This window comes from Rhipicephalus sanguineus, chromosome 3 (assembly GCF_013339695.2).
Source record: "Rhipicephalus sanguineus isolate Rsan-2018 chromosome 3, BIME_Rsan_1.4, whole genome shotgun sequence".
NCBI lineage: Eukaryota > Metazoa > Arthropoda > Arachnida > Ixodida > Ixodidae > Rhipicephalus > Rhipicephalus sanguineus.
Window position 1 is genome coordinate 142,175,370 of NC_051178.1, and position 14,964 is coordinate 142,190,333.

Genomic DNA, 14,964 nt, shown 5'->3' on the forward strand with positions numbered 1-14,964 from the left:
TTTCGACCACTGGGGTTTCTTTTAAGTGCACCTAAATATAAGTACACGGGCCTCAAACATTTTCGCCTCCATCGAAAATGCAGCCGCCGCGGCCAGGATTCATAGCGCGACCTTCGGGGTCAGCAGTCGAGGCGCCATAACCACTAGACCACCGCGGCGGGGCCCATTCGGAGACTTCAAAACTGTTCAGTAGTCCCTATAAAACATTCCTTTTTTTCTGCACGTTTCGGATCTACTACACATATGTTCATATATCTACTTAGCCTGCATCATGATGAAGAAAGTTGCGAACAAGTTAACGGTGGAAAAGCATATATATATATATATATATAATATCATATATATATATATATATATATATTAATATATATATATTATATATATATAATATATATATATATATATATATATATATATGTCGCCAACCGTGTGCTGGACACGGACGGGCTTTTGCATGCAAACACTGACATTAAGAAAGTACGCTTGTCACGCTACATACTGCTGGCGCTGGTTCGCCGCTTCTCTGCCAGACCACATTGCATCACATCTGTTCACGTTTCACTACACAGCATGCATGCACACGCACGCTCTGACGCCAATGAATGTTATATGTAGTGGAAAATGCATGAGCACACGTTCAGCCATTTTTTATTTTAGTTTACAACTGCCTGTATAGTATTTAACTAGGCTTTCAAACTGGGCCTGTTCTTCAAACCAAAGTGTGCCTCTATCCGTCCTGTAGAAAAAAAAACAAGGTGAGTGAGACGACGCCTATGATTTGTACAAATAAAATCATCTTTATAAGCATGATGTCGTTCCTTAGTACAATACTTTCCACTGCGCGTGCGCAAGATATATCTCTTTTAACGAAGTCATACAAAGCGACTGCAAGCAAGACCACCCGACTAATCTGTCTGCCTGCACCGGCCAATGAGGTTCCAGAGTTCCTTCACGGTGGTATGAGTGTTTGTGCTTAATATCACAATCGTTGGGCCGTTCATGAAAGTCATCAGAACGTTGGAGCTTAATTTGAAAAGCATCACCGTCATGGCGCACGCTCTCGGTAAAGAGCTGACTGTTGAGAATTAGTGGAACCTCCCGAGCCCTAAAAACATTTATGGCACATTCGGGTCGTCCATTGTTGTGCCCGTTCATCAGTAATGAAATGGACGATCTTCAGTGACTCATAGGTGGCACTGCAATCCCTTCTGTTCCCCAGTCGTTGTAGCACAGGTGACCCTTTTTATGGCCAGCACGCAGCGGAAACGAAACGTTCCCACGATGCGCAGAATCCATCTCGGTGTGCCGGAGATCACATACAAGTTGCAGCAGATCATCCCGTGGTCCGTGGAAGGCACGGTCCGATGACTGCAGATGACCTAGGCTTCGGCCAAGGTTCGATGATGCAGTACCACCGCCCCGGCGATGTTCGCCGCGACAACGAAGAATCCGAGCAGCACCTGGTACATGTAGAGAGAGAGAGATAAACATTTTATGAAGCTGGAGATGTTTGCCTGGCTGTTCGCCTGACATGCTACTCCAGGTGCTGGGTGACGATTATGTAGAAGCTAGGGTGAGCATGGGCCGAAAAGAGTGTCGTAGACAGAACCTGTTATTTTTTGGTGTGCCTGATAGGGAAAAAAATGAGACTTGGGAAACGTCAGAAGGAAGGAAGGAAGGAAAACGAGAGAGAGGAAAGACAGGGATGTTAACCAGTTTGGCATAACCGGTATGCTACCCTGTACAGGGGGAAGGGATGGGGGAGATTGAAAGAAGAGTAAAGAAAGAGAGAAAGAGAGGGGAACACACACGCACACACATAACTTCACAGCGCAGAGCGGCAGTCTTGTGCGGTATGCGGCATCATTAAAAAGTCTACAGCCGCTCGTGTAAGCCTGTCGTCCTTAGGAATTTGAGCAATGCCTTGGTTGCTTGAATTGTCGATGACTTATCAGGATGACATTGTAGAACTGTTTCTAGTGTCAACGGTCTGTTGTGAAGACGAGCGAGAGCGAATATGAGGGATCGTCTCTGCGCATCGTAGCGAGGGGCAGTCGCAGAAGATATGCTGCAAGGTCTCCTCGGTGCCGCAGGCGTCGCAAAGAGCGTTGTCGGCCATCCCTATTCGAAACGAATATGACTTCGTGAAAGCCACTCTTAGCCACAAGCGGCATAGCAGAGTGGCCTCTCTTCGGCGGAGTCCAGATGGTAGTTGAAGTCGCCACAACTCGTTGAGGTGGTGTTGCCGATAGTTTTGGCTTCTTGAGGCATTCAGTATTGAGTGCGAAGTATTCTTTGCCATCCTTTGAAGCATGGCAGCAGCATCAGACCTTGAAAGGAGTATAGCCTCTTCCTTGTCGCCTTGCAAAGCTGACCGAGCAGCATTATCGGCATGTTCGTTGCCAAGCACGCCGCAGTGACTTGGCAACCATTGAAATGTCACTTGGTGTCCCTTCTCGAATGACGTATCAATGAGGTGTCTTATCTCGAAGACCAGTTGTTCATATGGTCCACGCCGCAGGGCTGACAAGAGAGATTGTAGGGCTGCTTTGGAGTCGCTAAAAATTGACCATCGCTGCGGTTGTTCGCGATTGATAACACAAAGTGCAGCGCGAAGAACTGTCAGTTCAGCAGCCGTTGATGTTGTTGGGTGGTCGGTCTTAAAGCTAACTGTTACACCTTTCGCTGGGACAACTACTGCTCAGAAAATTTAATTAGAGATATATGCAAGGAAGTGATGAAGCTTGATGATATTTCAATTGAATGGGCTCACCGCATAGGGGCTTTTAAAGAAACCAAGAACCGGCCCATCGATCGTAGCATGCTTTTCGCAGTGGAAGGATAGAGAGAGCGTCTTTAAAAACGCTTTCAAACTAAAGGGTACTTCGTACAGTATTTCCGAGGATTTCAGCCAGGCCGTGCAAGAAAAAAGGCGACAGCTGTGGAATTGTGCCTTATATTGCAAAAATGTCTATTCTTGATCTTCTCGTAAACCAAGACGTTTATAGCCGTCCGTAGCCGTTTCGAGACGTCTTTTAGATGTTTTGTGTTACATGGGAACTATGCGAAAGATAAAAGAGACTGCAAAGAAAATCGTGTACGTTTGAGTTATGATAAACTGATTATCAATGGGCAAACATTTGTCTGGGATAGCGACACGCGGACGCCACTAAGGGCGCATGCGCAAATGGATAGAGACAAATGACCTACACTAAATTCTGTTTCCCTCAATGATAACACACTTGTTCACTGCCTCAACGGCTTTCTGTTCTGCTATAGTAAACTGTCGCAGCATAAAGAACAAAGTCGATAGTTTCATGTCCTTGGTAGCAACCATTAAGCCTCAAATTGTAATGGGCATTGAATCATGGTTGGATGACTCTGTGTGTAATGTGGAAATCTTTCCGCCAGGTTTTACTGTCTATCGGAAAGATAGACATGGGCACGGCGGGGCAGTGTTTCTTTTAATATCAAATACATTGTCAAGCACTGAAATTCTTTTCGAAAACAACTCTGAATCTGTCTGGTGTCTCGTGAATTTACCCGAGGGAAACAATGTCGCGTTTGGGACATACTATCGCCCACCGGGCAGAAGTGAATCATTCGGTTTTTCTGTCTGATGTGCTATCTTTTATGCCTAACAGCGTATTTCTTTGGGGAGATTTTAACTTGCCAAACTTCAATTGGAGTGCTGGACGCGTAGTTGGTGATGGCTCCCGTATCTACTCACGAGTTTGAAGAACTGCTCGGATTGTATGGTTTGCAGCAGTACGTGCTGGAACCTACACGAGAAAACTCAATTTTAGACTTGGTGCTTTGCAATGAACCAAACTTAGTATCAGGGATTACTGTTTGCCCAGGTATTAGCGATCACAGGGCCGTTGTCGCAGAGCTTGGCGTACAGCGTGTACGGGCATCACAAACTCCACGAAGAAAAGTGTTCAGCTACGACAGGGGAGAATACGCTGCTATTAGAAATGAACTAGAAAACTTCTTCCCTACTTTTCAGCATATGTCAAAAGCACGCTGTCCGTTGGCTCTGTGGTCAACGTTCCGCGACAAAATATTCAGATTGGTCGAAAGTCATGTTCCATGTAGGTATACTTGCGTAAAAAAAAAAACGCATAAACCTTGGTTTAACACAGAAATACGCAAACTTATTAGGAAAGCTAAACGCGCGTATAAAATATTTTCTGCTAACTCTAGTTTGGTAAACCAAAAGCACTTAGAGGGAATAAATAATTTATTAAAAGTAACAATTAAATCGGCGAAAGATTCATTTTTGTTAAATTAGGCAATGACTTAAAAGAAAACCCGAAGTCATTCTGGAAATATGTAAAGCAGAACCGAAAAGAATATATATCTATACCAGATACCAACTCCGGCGATTTTTTAGCCATGTCAAAGTAATGGTGCTTTTATGTTCCTGAGACGCTCCTGTTACGGGCCTGATAGCAGAAATACTCGGCAAATTGGAGAATAATTTTAAATAAGCAAAAAAGCGCAACACCGAAACCGAAACCCAACCGAGTGTACTGTCTACGTATGACGTAGACGTTGTTACGAACGAACCGGAAGTCGTGCAAGGCATGCCGATCACGCCGGCGGGGAGTATGAAAACTGTGACAGCCGGGACGAGCAGGCGCACAGTGGAGAGGTGAGCACACCGCGCATCAGCTGTAATGTCTGCGACTGACAGTGCCGCGTCTGTTAATGACAGTGTCTCGGCCAGTACAGCAGACACTCGCTGTAGCGGCCGAAGTTAGCGGTGCCCTCGGCTGCGTCATTTCCGCCGCCTTCCCAATACTGACGTCACAGACGCAATATTGCCAATAATTGTAGGAAGCCAAGAGGGCGTTTGCAGACAATCTTTAAAATTCATTTGCAAACAATCTGCGCATGTCTCAAGCCTGTAATTTGGCAAAAATAACGGAAACGTGCAAAGGAACGTACCCAGCGAATTTCACTGAGATCCATCGACCTCGAAAAATCGCCGGAGTTGGCCTTTAAGTGTCGACGGCGAAACCGTGACGTCAGACTTCCAGAGGGCGGAATGCTTTAATCAATATTTTCAATCAGTCTTTTCGCATGAAACTACCGAGCAGACAACGCTTCTAAACAATACCGCTCAGAGCAATATGTTGCCAGACATTGAAATTGATGTTAGTGGCGTCGATTCATTATTACGCCGCTTAGACGCAACAAAAGCCATTGGACCTGATGGACTATACCCAGTAGTCCTCAAATAGTGTCATGACATCATTGCTCCGTATTTAAGTATCACTGGTCTTATCCCTCAGGATTGGAAAACGGCAAACGTTACACCCATTTTTAAAACTGGAGACAGAAAAGTGAGAGAAAATTACAGGCCAATCTCTTTAACGTCGATATGTTGCAAAATATTTGAACACATTTTACATTCCAACGTATTTAAATTCCTTGATTCAGACGCTTTCTTTACTCCCTCCCAGCACGATTTCCGGAAAGGTTATTCCTGTAACACCCAACTAATAGAATTTCAGCACTTCGTATCCAAAGCCATTGATAACGGTAGTCGGGTAGACGCGGTGTTTGTAGACTTCCAAAAAGCATTCGATACTGTGTCGCATAAGCTCTTGGATGTAAGGCTTGCTGCATTAAACATAAATAAAAATGTTCAAACATGGATACGAAATTACTTAAGTGGTAGAACCCAGTCCGTTGTCCTAAATAATGTCAAATCTTCGTCAATAGCAGTGACTTCGGGAGCTCCGCAAGGAAGCGTTTTAGGGCCCTTATTGTTCCTAATCTACATAAACAACATAGTTGAAAACATTAGATCACCCATAAAATTATTTGCTGACGACTGTGTCATATACAGAGAAATTGCGACTGAAAATGATATATATACACACTTTGCAAACCGACCTAGATCACATAGCGGACTGGTGTAAAAAGTGGAACATGCATTTGAATATTAAAAAGTGTTGCAGCGCGAGCTTCTCAAGGAAAACATCCAAATCGGAGCATCAATACAACATCTACGACGTCGCCATCAACATACACTGCCATTATAAGTACCTCGGCGTTTACTTTACCGAATCGTTTACATGGAACAAACATATTGACATGGCCATAGCAAAAGCTAGTAAGATGCTTCACTTTATCCGCAGGAATCTCAAACAGGCGACGCGCGAAATCAAGGAAACTTTATATTTTTTGCAAGTCAGATCCATACTTGATTATGCATGCGTAATATGGGACCCCCACCAAGACTATCTTATAAATAGACTTGAAAAACTTCAGAACCAAGCGGCAAGGTTTGTTTTAAATAATTACAGCCCCTATGCCAGTGTTTCTCAGATGAAGGCCACTTTGGGATGGGATCTGCTCCGTGTAAGTAGACAGAAACTACGGCTTAAGCTGTTGCACCAGATCTATAACTCTAACACAGGTATTAATCGTCATAGCTACCTTGTTGAACCATCCTACACATCCACTCGCTGTGATAATAGCAAAAAGATTTCTACCTTTAAATGCAGATCCAACACTTTTTTTCTACTCGTTCTTTCCTAAAACAATAAGAGATTGGAACAGTTTAACAGACGACTTAGTAAATATAACAGATAATGATTTATTTTTTTCCATGTTGTGAAATTGTTCTTGCAATAACAAATGTATGTACTACGTGTCTCGAAATTGTATTTGGTGATCTATACTCATGTTACTCCTGATAATGTTATGTTGATATTTCTATATGTGTGTATATATCTCTGCAAGCGTTCTTTTATTCTGGTTATGTTTTTGTTCCCCCCCTACGTAATGCCTATATGGCGATGTGGGTAATCTGTAAATAAATAAATGGTTACTTGCTAACAGGACTGGGGGCGTTGACACATGTGCACCACTAATCGCCACGGTGGTCTAGTGGTTACGGTGCTCGACTGCTGACCCGAAGGTCGCGTAATCGTATCCCGGCCGCATTTTCGATGGAGGCGAAAATGCTTGAGGCCCGTGTACTTAAGTTTAGGCGCACGTTAGAGAACCGCAGATGGTCAAAATAAATTTCCGAAGCCCTCCTGTGGTGTCCCTCATAACCATATCGTGGTTTGGGGACGTTAAACCCCACCAATTATTATTACCATCTCTGCCCCCTGCATGTGTACCTTTTGACACTCGTCATGCGTGGCCAAAATCGAGCCCATTATTTTACATCATCATCGAAACAACTTCATTTTGCTACATCCCGATCTGGAATCTACACAAATGGATACTATACTCGAACACCCTGATGAGCTTGTCACATTAACCCCCTTTTTAGCTAATGCTTTGGTGTGCGTGATTTAGTTTGTGCCTACCTGCCGTCCCTCTCTCACAGTCGTTCCTTTCACGAATAAAATAATTTATCGCCACCATCATTTTCAGGAACTTCATCCTAGCCACCAATACTCTTGTGCCCTTTACAGTGTTCATTAGGCCATGACCAGCCAGTGCTGACACTGATCCACACGATGATCAGCCGGACATGCGCAGGGTGGTCTTCGATCCCTTTGGCGAGATGCTAGTATTAGGCTGGTGTCCATTGCAACGCCCTTGGAGACAAAGCCAATCGCTTCCATGAAAGCAGTGACTCCACCGGCGTATAATTTTACGTCACTCCTCAACTAACTGAAAATGCTGACGTCATTCATGCTACAGCAAAACGACTATGCGCCGAATGCATTTCGATGAGATAGGAGGACAGCCTTGTGTACATCACAATGTTCACGTAACCACCTCTTTCTACGTGCGTTTATCCGTTTATCCTTCCGCAAGCAATTTCCATTGCCAACGCCGACTCGCTTGATCACATAGACATGTGCACACTGGTATTCGCTAACATACAGAGTCAAGGGGCTCTGAATCCGAGTTTATGCCTCATGCCCTTAAGAATGTCTGTGTGCACGCAACATATCTAATGAAAAAAAGCACCTGCTCAGTGCTTGTAACTAACAATCAGTACCCTAATTGAGTCAATGATGAAACTGCATTTGAGGAGGTATGGTATTGTGCCAATTACAACGTCCGTGGAAAAGCGACTGGTTGTCTCAATGAAAGTGCAATCCTAAAGCTTGGGGAGTAGAGTCACACGTAGGCCAGGAAAACCGCGCAACGAAGCACCCGATGTATGCAGCAATTAAAGCTACACCTCTCAAATGCAGGAGTGACATTGTGCTTAGTGGTAACACTGCACTTTCGGTTCTGCATCATTCTAGGCAGAATCGCTGTCATTTCAACGGATAGCAAAACATCACGAAAGCCATTTATTGGAGAAGTAATTTTATTAATGTACCATATAGCAAATACAACTCTCATCTTTAAAATTTTCCACTCTTCGGAGGTACCCCACATAGGGAGCAGTCTCACTAGGAATGTACCCTAAACTGCTCCTAACAGGACTATGTAAAACTTGGGAAGTTGACACTCATTGGTAAAACACACTTTGTACAATACATACATAACATGCGCAAACATGCAGCTTAGCTGAGCCTAATGAGGTGAGCTTATTCAGTAGAGCTTTCCTGTTGAAGCCAGTTGAGAAGTTTTAAAATGTACGTATATACAGGTAAAGATCAAAAAGTATTGTGGCAAGTCAAATGCTGTTACAATGATCACGAGGCAGTGTGGGACACGAGTCTAGGTTACAATGAATTTAGTCTGCACCTGAAAGGAAAGAATAGAAATGTTGGTAGCATTGGCCTTTTGCTGCCAACAGGGTTGATATGATATGCTGAAATGATCTGTTTTGGTCCCTCCTACAAATTCACCTCTATTCTGTTGTACTTTACTTGGAACAATTCAACATAAAAAAATGTCTTAAAGCAAAATATCTGCTCCTCTGCTTGCAGGAACCATTGTTTGTAAAACTCTGGCAACAATTTCAGCATCACATGCGACAAAACAGAAGTTTCAAGGATGTGTATGTGTAAAAAACAAAAATATAAGGCACAATTCAACACAATCTCAGATTTTTAAAATGTGCCATGACTGTATTAAATGTAACTGAAAAGTAAAAATGAGTCACCGTCTGCATTCGACAATTAGAATGCACTCTTTACAGACATTCACAACCAGTGGAGTGATTCAAGCATGCTCTTCAGCTGCTTGAGTAGTAATCACCAGGTATGTTCCATGAAAGGAAAGAGGAAATCAAAACCAAACCCTGCTACAGGTTTCAGTAGTGAAAGGACATCATTTGCAATTTGACCCCAAACAGACCAATCTTTGCACACAGGCACTACACACCTTGTGCAATGATGTTTAAAGTCCTTGTAAATGCCGGCTCTTCCCGGGCCTTGCTAAAAAAAGTATGTTCATAGAAACTTAACAACATATACAAAGCGATTGTTGTGTCGATAGGAAGTCGATGAGTCAACCAATTATTGTTGCACGAGTTAGTGAAGTGATAGCAATGTCTTATGGCACTCGGATGAGTTGTAATACTGAAAGCTTATGCATTACATGCACCCGCTGATGTCGTTAGGCACGGAAGACATCAATGCGCTAATCAAGCCACGAGGAACGAAAAAGACAGCTCAGTAATTTCAGGATGGCAGTAGGCACACGAAACGGCTCTCCTTAGTAGCACAATGTGGCAAGTTCATGCAAAAAAAAGGACAAATAAAAGACTACAGTGGCAATGTTTTGGGCACAGCTCACAAAAAAATGTATGCACTTCCGAGAAATAGGGAAGGCGATAAAAAAAATGGGAGAGTTATGTATACTATATACATCAAACTGCACCAAACTTTAGTGACCTTTTTAAAAGGAAGCACAGTCCTGAATGAAGACACCTGGCTCCGTTTTCACAGTCTCGTGTGTGTTCCACGAAAATAAATAGCACATGGGAAATATCAAGTTCCTGGAAATGATAACTGGTCCCACGGTGACGCGTCTTCGTTTGCCTCTCCAGAGTCCTCGGTTGATATAACCCACAGTCAACACCGGTCACAGTCTGCGTTCACTGCTGAAGCCTCGACGAGGTGACTTGACGTGACCAGAAGCAGGCGGCAATGGAAGGTGCTAGTGTCGAAACAAAATGCAAGACTTTCACTCAGATGCAGAGCTCCTCGTTGCGCACTGCTGGCTGCTTTCAAATGGAAAGCCTTTTGTCAGGAGAGACGACTGAGATCACTCAATGCTTTGCATGAAGGGTTTTTTTTCTGTGTTCTGCCGACAGCTGCAGTCTCTGAAGACTTTTGTTAGAAGAATGGAGAAGTTTCACTCTGCCACTGGGTGATAAATGTCACAGTGCTTTGGTAACGAGAATTTCTCTGTTAATTCTTAAAAAATTTAATTGATTATGGCTCTCTAAGCAAATTATCTCTTTCATCTGATTCAAACCAGACTGCAATGACTTTTCACAAGAGATATAAAATTCAGTGTCCTGCCGAAAAATATTTGTACATTCAAAATTTTGCCAGCAACATTGATCACATAAGTGAAGTGAAATGAATAATGGAAATAGCAAATTCTCAGATGCCCCCTTGCGCACCAACTTTGGTTGTTGTCTACATGCCATACCAGCAGAGACGGCTTGACTTGACCGAGTCTGCTTCCTAACATGAAAGGAGACGCAGTAGCTTTCCCACAGCCAGCCTGGCTACAACTGGAGACGACTGCAGCGACAAGTTTCTGTCACGCGCACAGCTTGGAGCATTGTCACTAGACCGTCGTTTCACTCCGGCTACGATGGTTGAGCGGCTGAAGCTCCCGCTTGAGTCGGTCGTAGTCGTTGTAATACTCGTGGTCGTCGGTGTCTTCGTCGGAGCTGTGCTGTTTGCGGGTCACCACACCGGGCTGCTGAGGAGGGACCACCGTGGTTGGAGAACCCAGGGGGCAGGTATTGACGTACTGGGGACCTGGGTCACGAGGCAGTTGCATTGCCAATGGATGAGCCGGCCCGTTGCGGTTGTTCATGAGGTGGTACTCAATGTTGTCGACACCCTGTAACGGTGCCTGGCCGTTGGGAGGAACAAAGTCGGGCATGAAGCCCCCGTAGCCCTGAAGACGAGGGTCGAGGCCATCAACACCTGCAAAATGCAAGACGGGAGGAAGTTATGAGTGCCTTTTTCAGGCATAAATCTTCCAAAACACCTAATACAAAAACTACTATTTTTCATGAAATGCAAAGGTGGCCATGCAAAAAGGAAAGAAGCAGTATGGTAGGGCCATGGACACCAATCCATTTCCAATACTAGTTCCGCAGAATTTCACATATAGAGCTGTTTGCCTATCACAATGGGAAATCTCCGCCCTTTCCTATGTTGTGTGCATAAATTATATTTTTCTACAGAGACGCGTATACCCATCCCCTCACGATAGGCTAAACAGGACGCAAGCGGTACACTACAGACAATTACAAACAGATTCGTACAGGAACCCCAGACTCATGCACGCCATGTATCCAGATATTTACACTACAAACAGATGCAGCTCGTGTGGCGAGGTTGCCACGCTTAGCCACATGTTGTGGGAGTGTCAGGGCTTAATAGACAAAGCGAACAGTGCCGATTCATCCGTCTCTTCCACCGCCAGCCTCCGCTCGCGCTGGAAGACCGCACTGCTCAGCTCGAACCTGACAGCACAACTCTGGGCCGTCCAGCGTGCCGAGGAAGCCGCTTCGAGACAAGGTCTCGGAACCGCGTCCGCGGTGGGTGCCCAGGCCCACTAAAAAGACGCCGGACTCAAATCTCATTGATTTGACAATAAAGTTTCCGTTCTTCTGGGCTGATGCCATCAGATGCCATTCTAACGAAATACTTGAGTCTTTCAAAACACTTTGTTATGCAGGTAACATTTTAAACGTCGTGCATTGTAACAGATGTTCAACTCTGCGTGTAATACCCGCCTCTCCTTTGTACACTGGTAACCATACAAAGATGAGGTTATCATAACACAGCATGTGCTTTATGAAACATCATTTTCTGAGGCCTGCACACTGTGTAGGTAGGATTTACAATGCATGCACTTTAGTACTCTTTAGAAAATGCGAACAGGTTGAAGGGGTCCCAAATGTAAGAACTAATTGTTATGTAGGCCGCACACATGGAGATATTTGTGCCTGGAGGAAGTTAAACGAGAAGGTGCAGGAAGTGATTTATTGAAAGCTGACAGTAGCCAGATCAGCAGTAAAGAAAAGATGTCAAGGACGCCTTCTCAAGGATGCCATTTCAAGGACGCCTTTTACGTACAAGGCACTGCCAGACAACTACAAAAAATAATGATGACTCGTACTCAAAAATAAAGGTTAAACTGGGCAAAAATCCGCAATAAGTCAGCAAACTGCACAACGTTGCACATTAATGTCGTCAGAGCTGCACATTATGTCAGAGAACTTGACAAAAACATGCTGAGCTTTCACATGAAAATTTTTGAGATTAACCTCAAGCTGAGAAAAAAAAAAGACATTCAAAGCATGCTGAGCTTTCGAATGAAAATTTTTGCTACTGGGCACAACCTCGAGCTCAGAAAAAAAAAGACATTGAATTCACGACAAGCAACCTGCGATATATATGACAAGGTAAACCACACTATTGTTTCTTCAGAGAAGATTTTACTTTTCCACAGGTAGCTGAACTCTCCGAACACTGGCTCTCTCATTAACTCTTCTGCTGTGCTCAGCCTAAAGTGATACAGCAATCTACATCATTTTAAGGACACCAACATGCGAGTTACTCTGTTTTTTACATGGTAACAGGGTCAGCTGCTGCCACAGGACTGCTACCAAGTGCCAATCATTGAACAGACAAAATGTAGCAGTCAACAGCAGCAGCAGTTTTACAAGAACTACCATAAAGATATTAAACAGCGAACCCAGCTGGGCATGACAGAAAACACTGATGTGATCTCACTAGGCTTGTGCGAATATTTGAGGAGTTCGAATATTCGAACGAATATTACCGTATTCGAATTCGCTTCGAAATGAATATAAATTGTTCTAAATTTCGAAGTATTCGAAATGAACGAATAGACATTTATACCCACATGTAACCCCCTCTAAAGGTGGTTTCACCACTGTTGAGGGCTGCTGTACCGTGAAGACACCTCCCCACGGAAAATCCGCACTGCCGCGAAGCCTACTTCAAGGTTAAATGAACATATTACCCTCACATTGATTCATAATTTTTTAAAGTTTAAAAGCTTGTTATACCAGCTTATATGCTCTAAGTATAGTAAATTTTAAAACGCAACGTATTTTACAGGTTATGACTTGCATTCTACCGAAAGTCAAATCCTGCTACTATTCAAAGTTGCTTCAACTTCCCTTTGAACAAAAAAAGAATTAAATTTGCACATGTGTTGTTTCAATTTAAAAAAAAATATATTGTGCAGGTTAGTTGGGTCATGACATATGTTAATTATGCTTAAAAATATGTCATATATACTATTCGAATTCGATTCGAAATTATTTGACCAAATCACTATACTCTTCGAATTCGCTTCGAGCCTAAAATTTACTACGCACAAGACTAGATCTCATGCAGGGCACACTGTTTTCTTCTGTCAGAAAGTCAACAACCATGAGCGATGAAAGAACTCTTTCCCACTGATCCCTGAAATAGACGTTTACTCTCTCTCTCTCTCTGGCATGTTCAACAGGCAAAATCTTAACACAGCGAGTGTGCTCCTTTGAAGATTCGCCACCACAGTATCCCTCCAGAGCGTCCTGAACACCTCAGTTTTTCTACTGTCATGAAAGATACTCACCGTTTGAGTAGCGACTGTCCCCAATCAAGTCCATGTAAGTGGTGGAGAGGCCCTTGGATCGTGGTGAAGGCATCAGGTAGTCATCTTCGTCCACCGGCAGGGACATACGCATGTCGCTTGGCTTGGCTCCTTTTGGAAGTGTTGCCGCATTGTGCAAGAAGGCGTCGTCATCTCCTTCCTCTGCAATACAGGTCAGCAAAAATTGCAATACGTGAGCTACCAAAGTGGTGTGTTCCCTTCACTCTTTATGGTGTGAAGAAAGATACACGAGACAGTTGTTTGCCAGCCTATGTGCTTACAAATACGAACTCTGGTACTGCGGTACATACATACGAAATATCATTTACCTTTTATGTTGTGAGATGTAAAAATGACTGAAAAAGAATGTCATACAGATGGGCCAAGCATTTGCAGTGAATAATGACAAAACAGTACCTGAAGTACGCCTTTACCTTAATATAGTGCTGCACTTTAGAAAGTGGTTAACTAATGGACACTAATATGAGCCAGACAAATTTGAGACAAATTGTGAACATATGCATGTACAAATAAAATTCCCGAACTGAACTCATGCGTGCACAAAATATGTCATAACTGTTGGCAAAAAAGGCATTCAAGCCATGCACTTTAGCACTACAGCTAACATACAAAGATTCATAAAGCACCCTTGCAAGCTTGCCTGGAATGAGCAGTTCACACATTCCAGGCCATTTCAGGCAGAAATTGTCCCGCCATACTACAGGGAAGGTGCACACTTCTTACTTGTGAGTAAATTCAGAACATGATGCATAAAATGTATTAGTAGTATCTTAGATATACATCAACTATGTTCTGAGGCAACATATGGCTAGTTGACAGTACTTGCAGTACTACAAGCAAACTGCGCAAACAGCAGCAGTAATTTTGTAAAAAAGCAGCAGCATTCGCGCAACCTTTCACTTAGTGCACACGGTCATTAAAGCAAGCAGGCAAAGCAGGCATGTTTAGGTAAATTACGAAGCGCAGACGCACCAGCATCTTTTCCAAGGAGCTTTAGCGGGTCAGAGCAGTAGCGCTGGTTCAGGCTGTTCTCTCGGCAGCGAGGGTTCATACCATTGGCGTGGCAGCCCCCGTTCATGTCGGGATGTGGAACCATGTTGGTGGGGAAGAACTCTGCTGGGTTTGGAACTCCAACAGTGGGATCCTCCTCAAATCCACGGTCGTCCATGAATTTCTGTGCACAGAGGATGATGCGTA

At 43.7% G+C, this 14,964-nt stretch overlaps 2 protein-coding genes and 1 pseudogene across 5 annotated transcripts in view; 1 reads left to right on the forward strand and 2 right to left on the reverse strand.

Annotated features, from left to right (window-relative positions):
- Positions 1-1,364: 1,364 nt before the first annotated feature.
- On the forward strand, positions 1,365-8,388 carry LOC125757878 (uncharacterized; annotated as a pseudogene).
- The window catches only part of LOC119387320 (epidermal growth factor receptor-like), a 254,545-nt gene continuing 247,862 nt past the window's right edge, over positions 8,282-14,964 (reverse strand). The window contains exon 3 of one of the 2 annotated variants that reach the window (XM_049413475.1): positions 8,282-9,776. The gene's annotated coding sequence lies outside the window, so the exon portion shown is untranslated. The remainder of the gene's footprint in view (positions 9,777-14,964) is intronic. The other variant, XM_037654672.2, reaches the window with a different exon arrangement.
- The window catches only part of LOC119387318 (epidermal growth factor receptor), a 127,289-nt gene continuing 120,606 nt past the window's right edge, over positions 8,282-14,964 (reverse strand). For all 3 annotated transcript variants that reach the window (XM_037654668.2, XM_049413473.1, XM_049413474.1), the window contains 3 exons: positions 14,740-14,941; positions 13,729-13,908; positions 8,282-11,051 (listed from right to left, as the gene is read on the reverse strand). In XM_037654668.2, the coding sequence (XP_037510596.1) occupies positions 10,684-11,051; positions 13,729-13,908; positions 14,740-14,941 (750 nt within the window). In that variant the 3' untranslated portion in view covers positions 8,282-10,683. The remainder of the gene's footprint in view (positions 11,052-13,728; positions 13,909-14,739; positions 14,942-14,964) is intronic.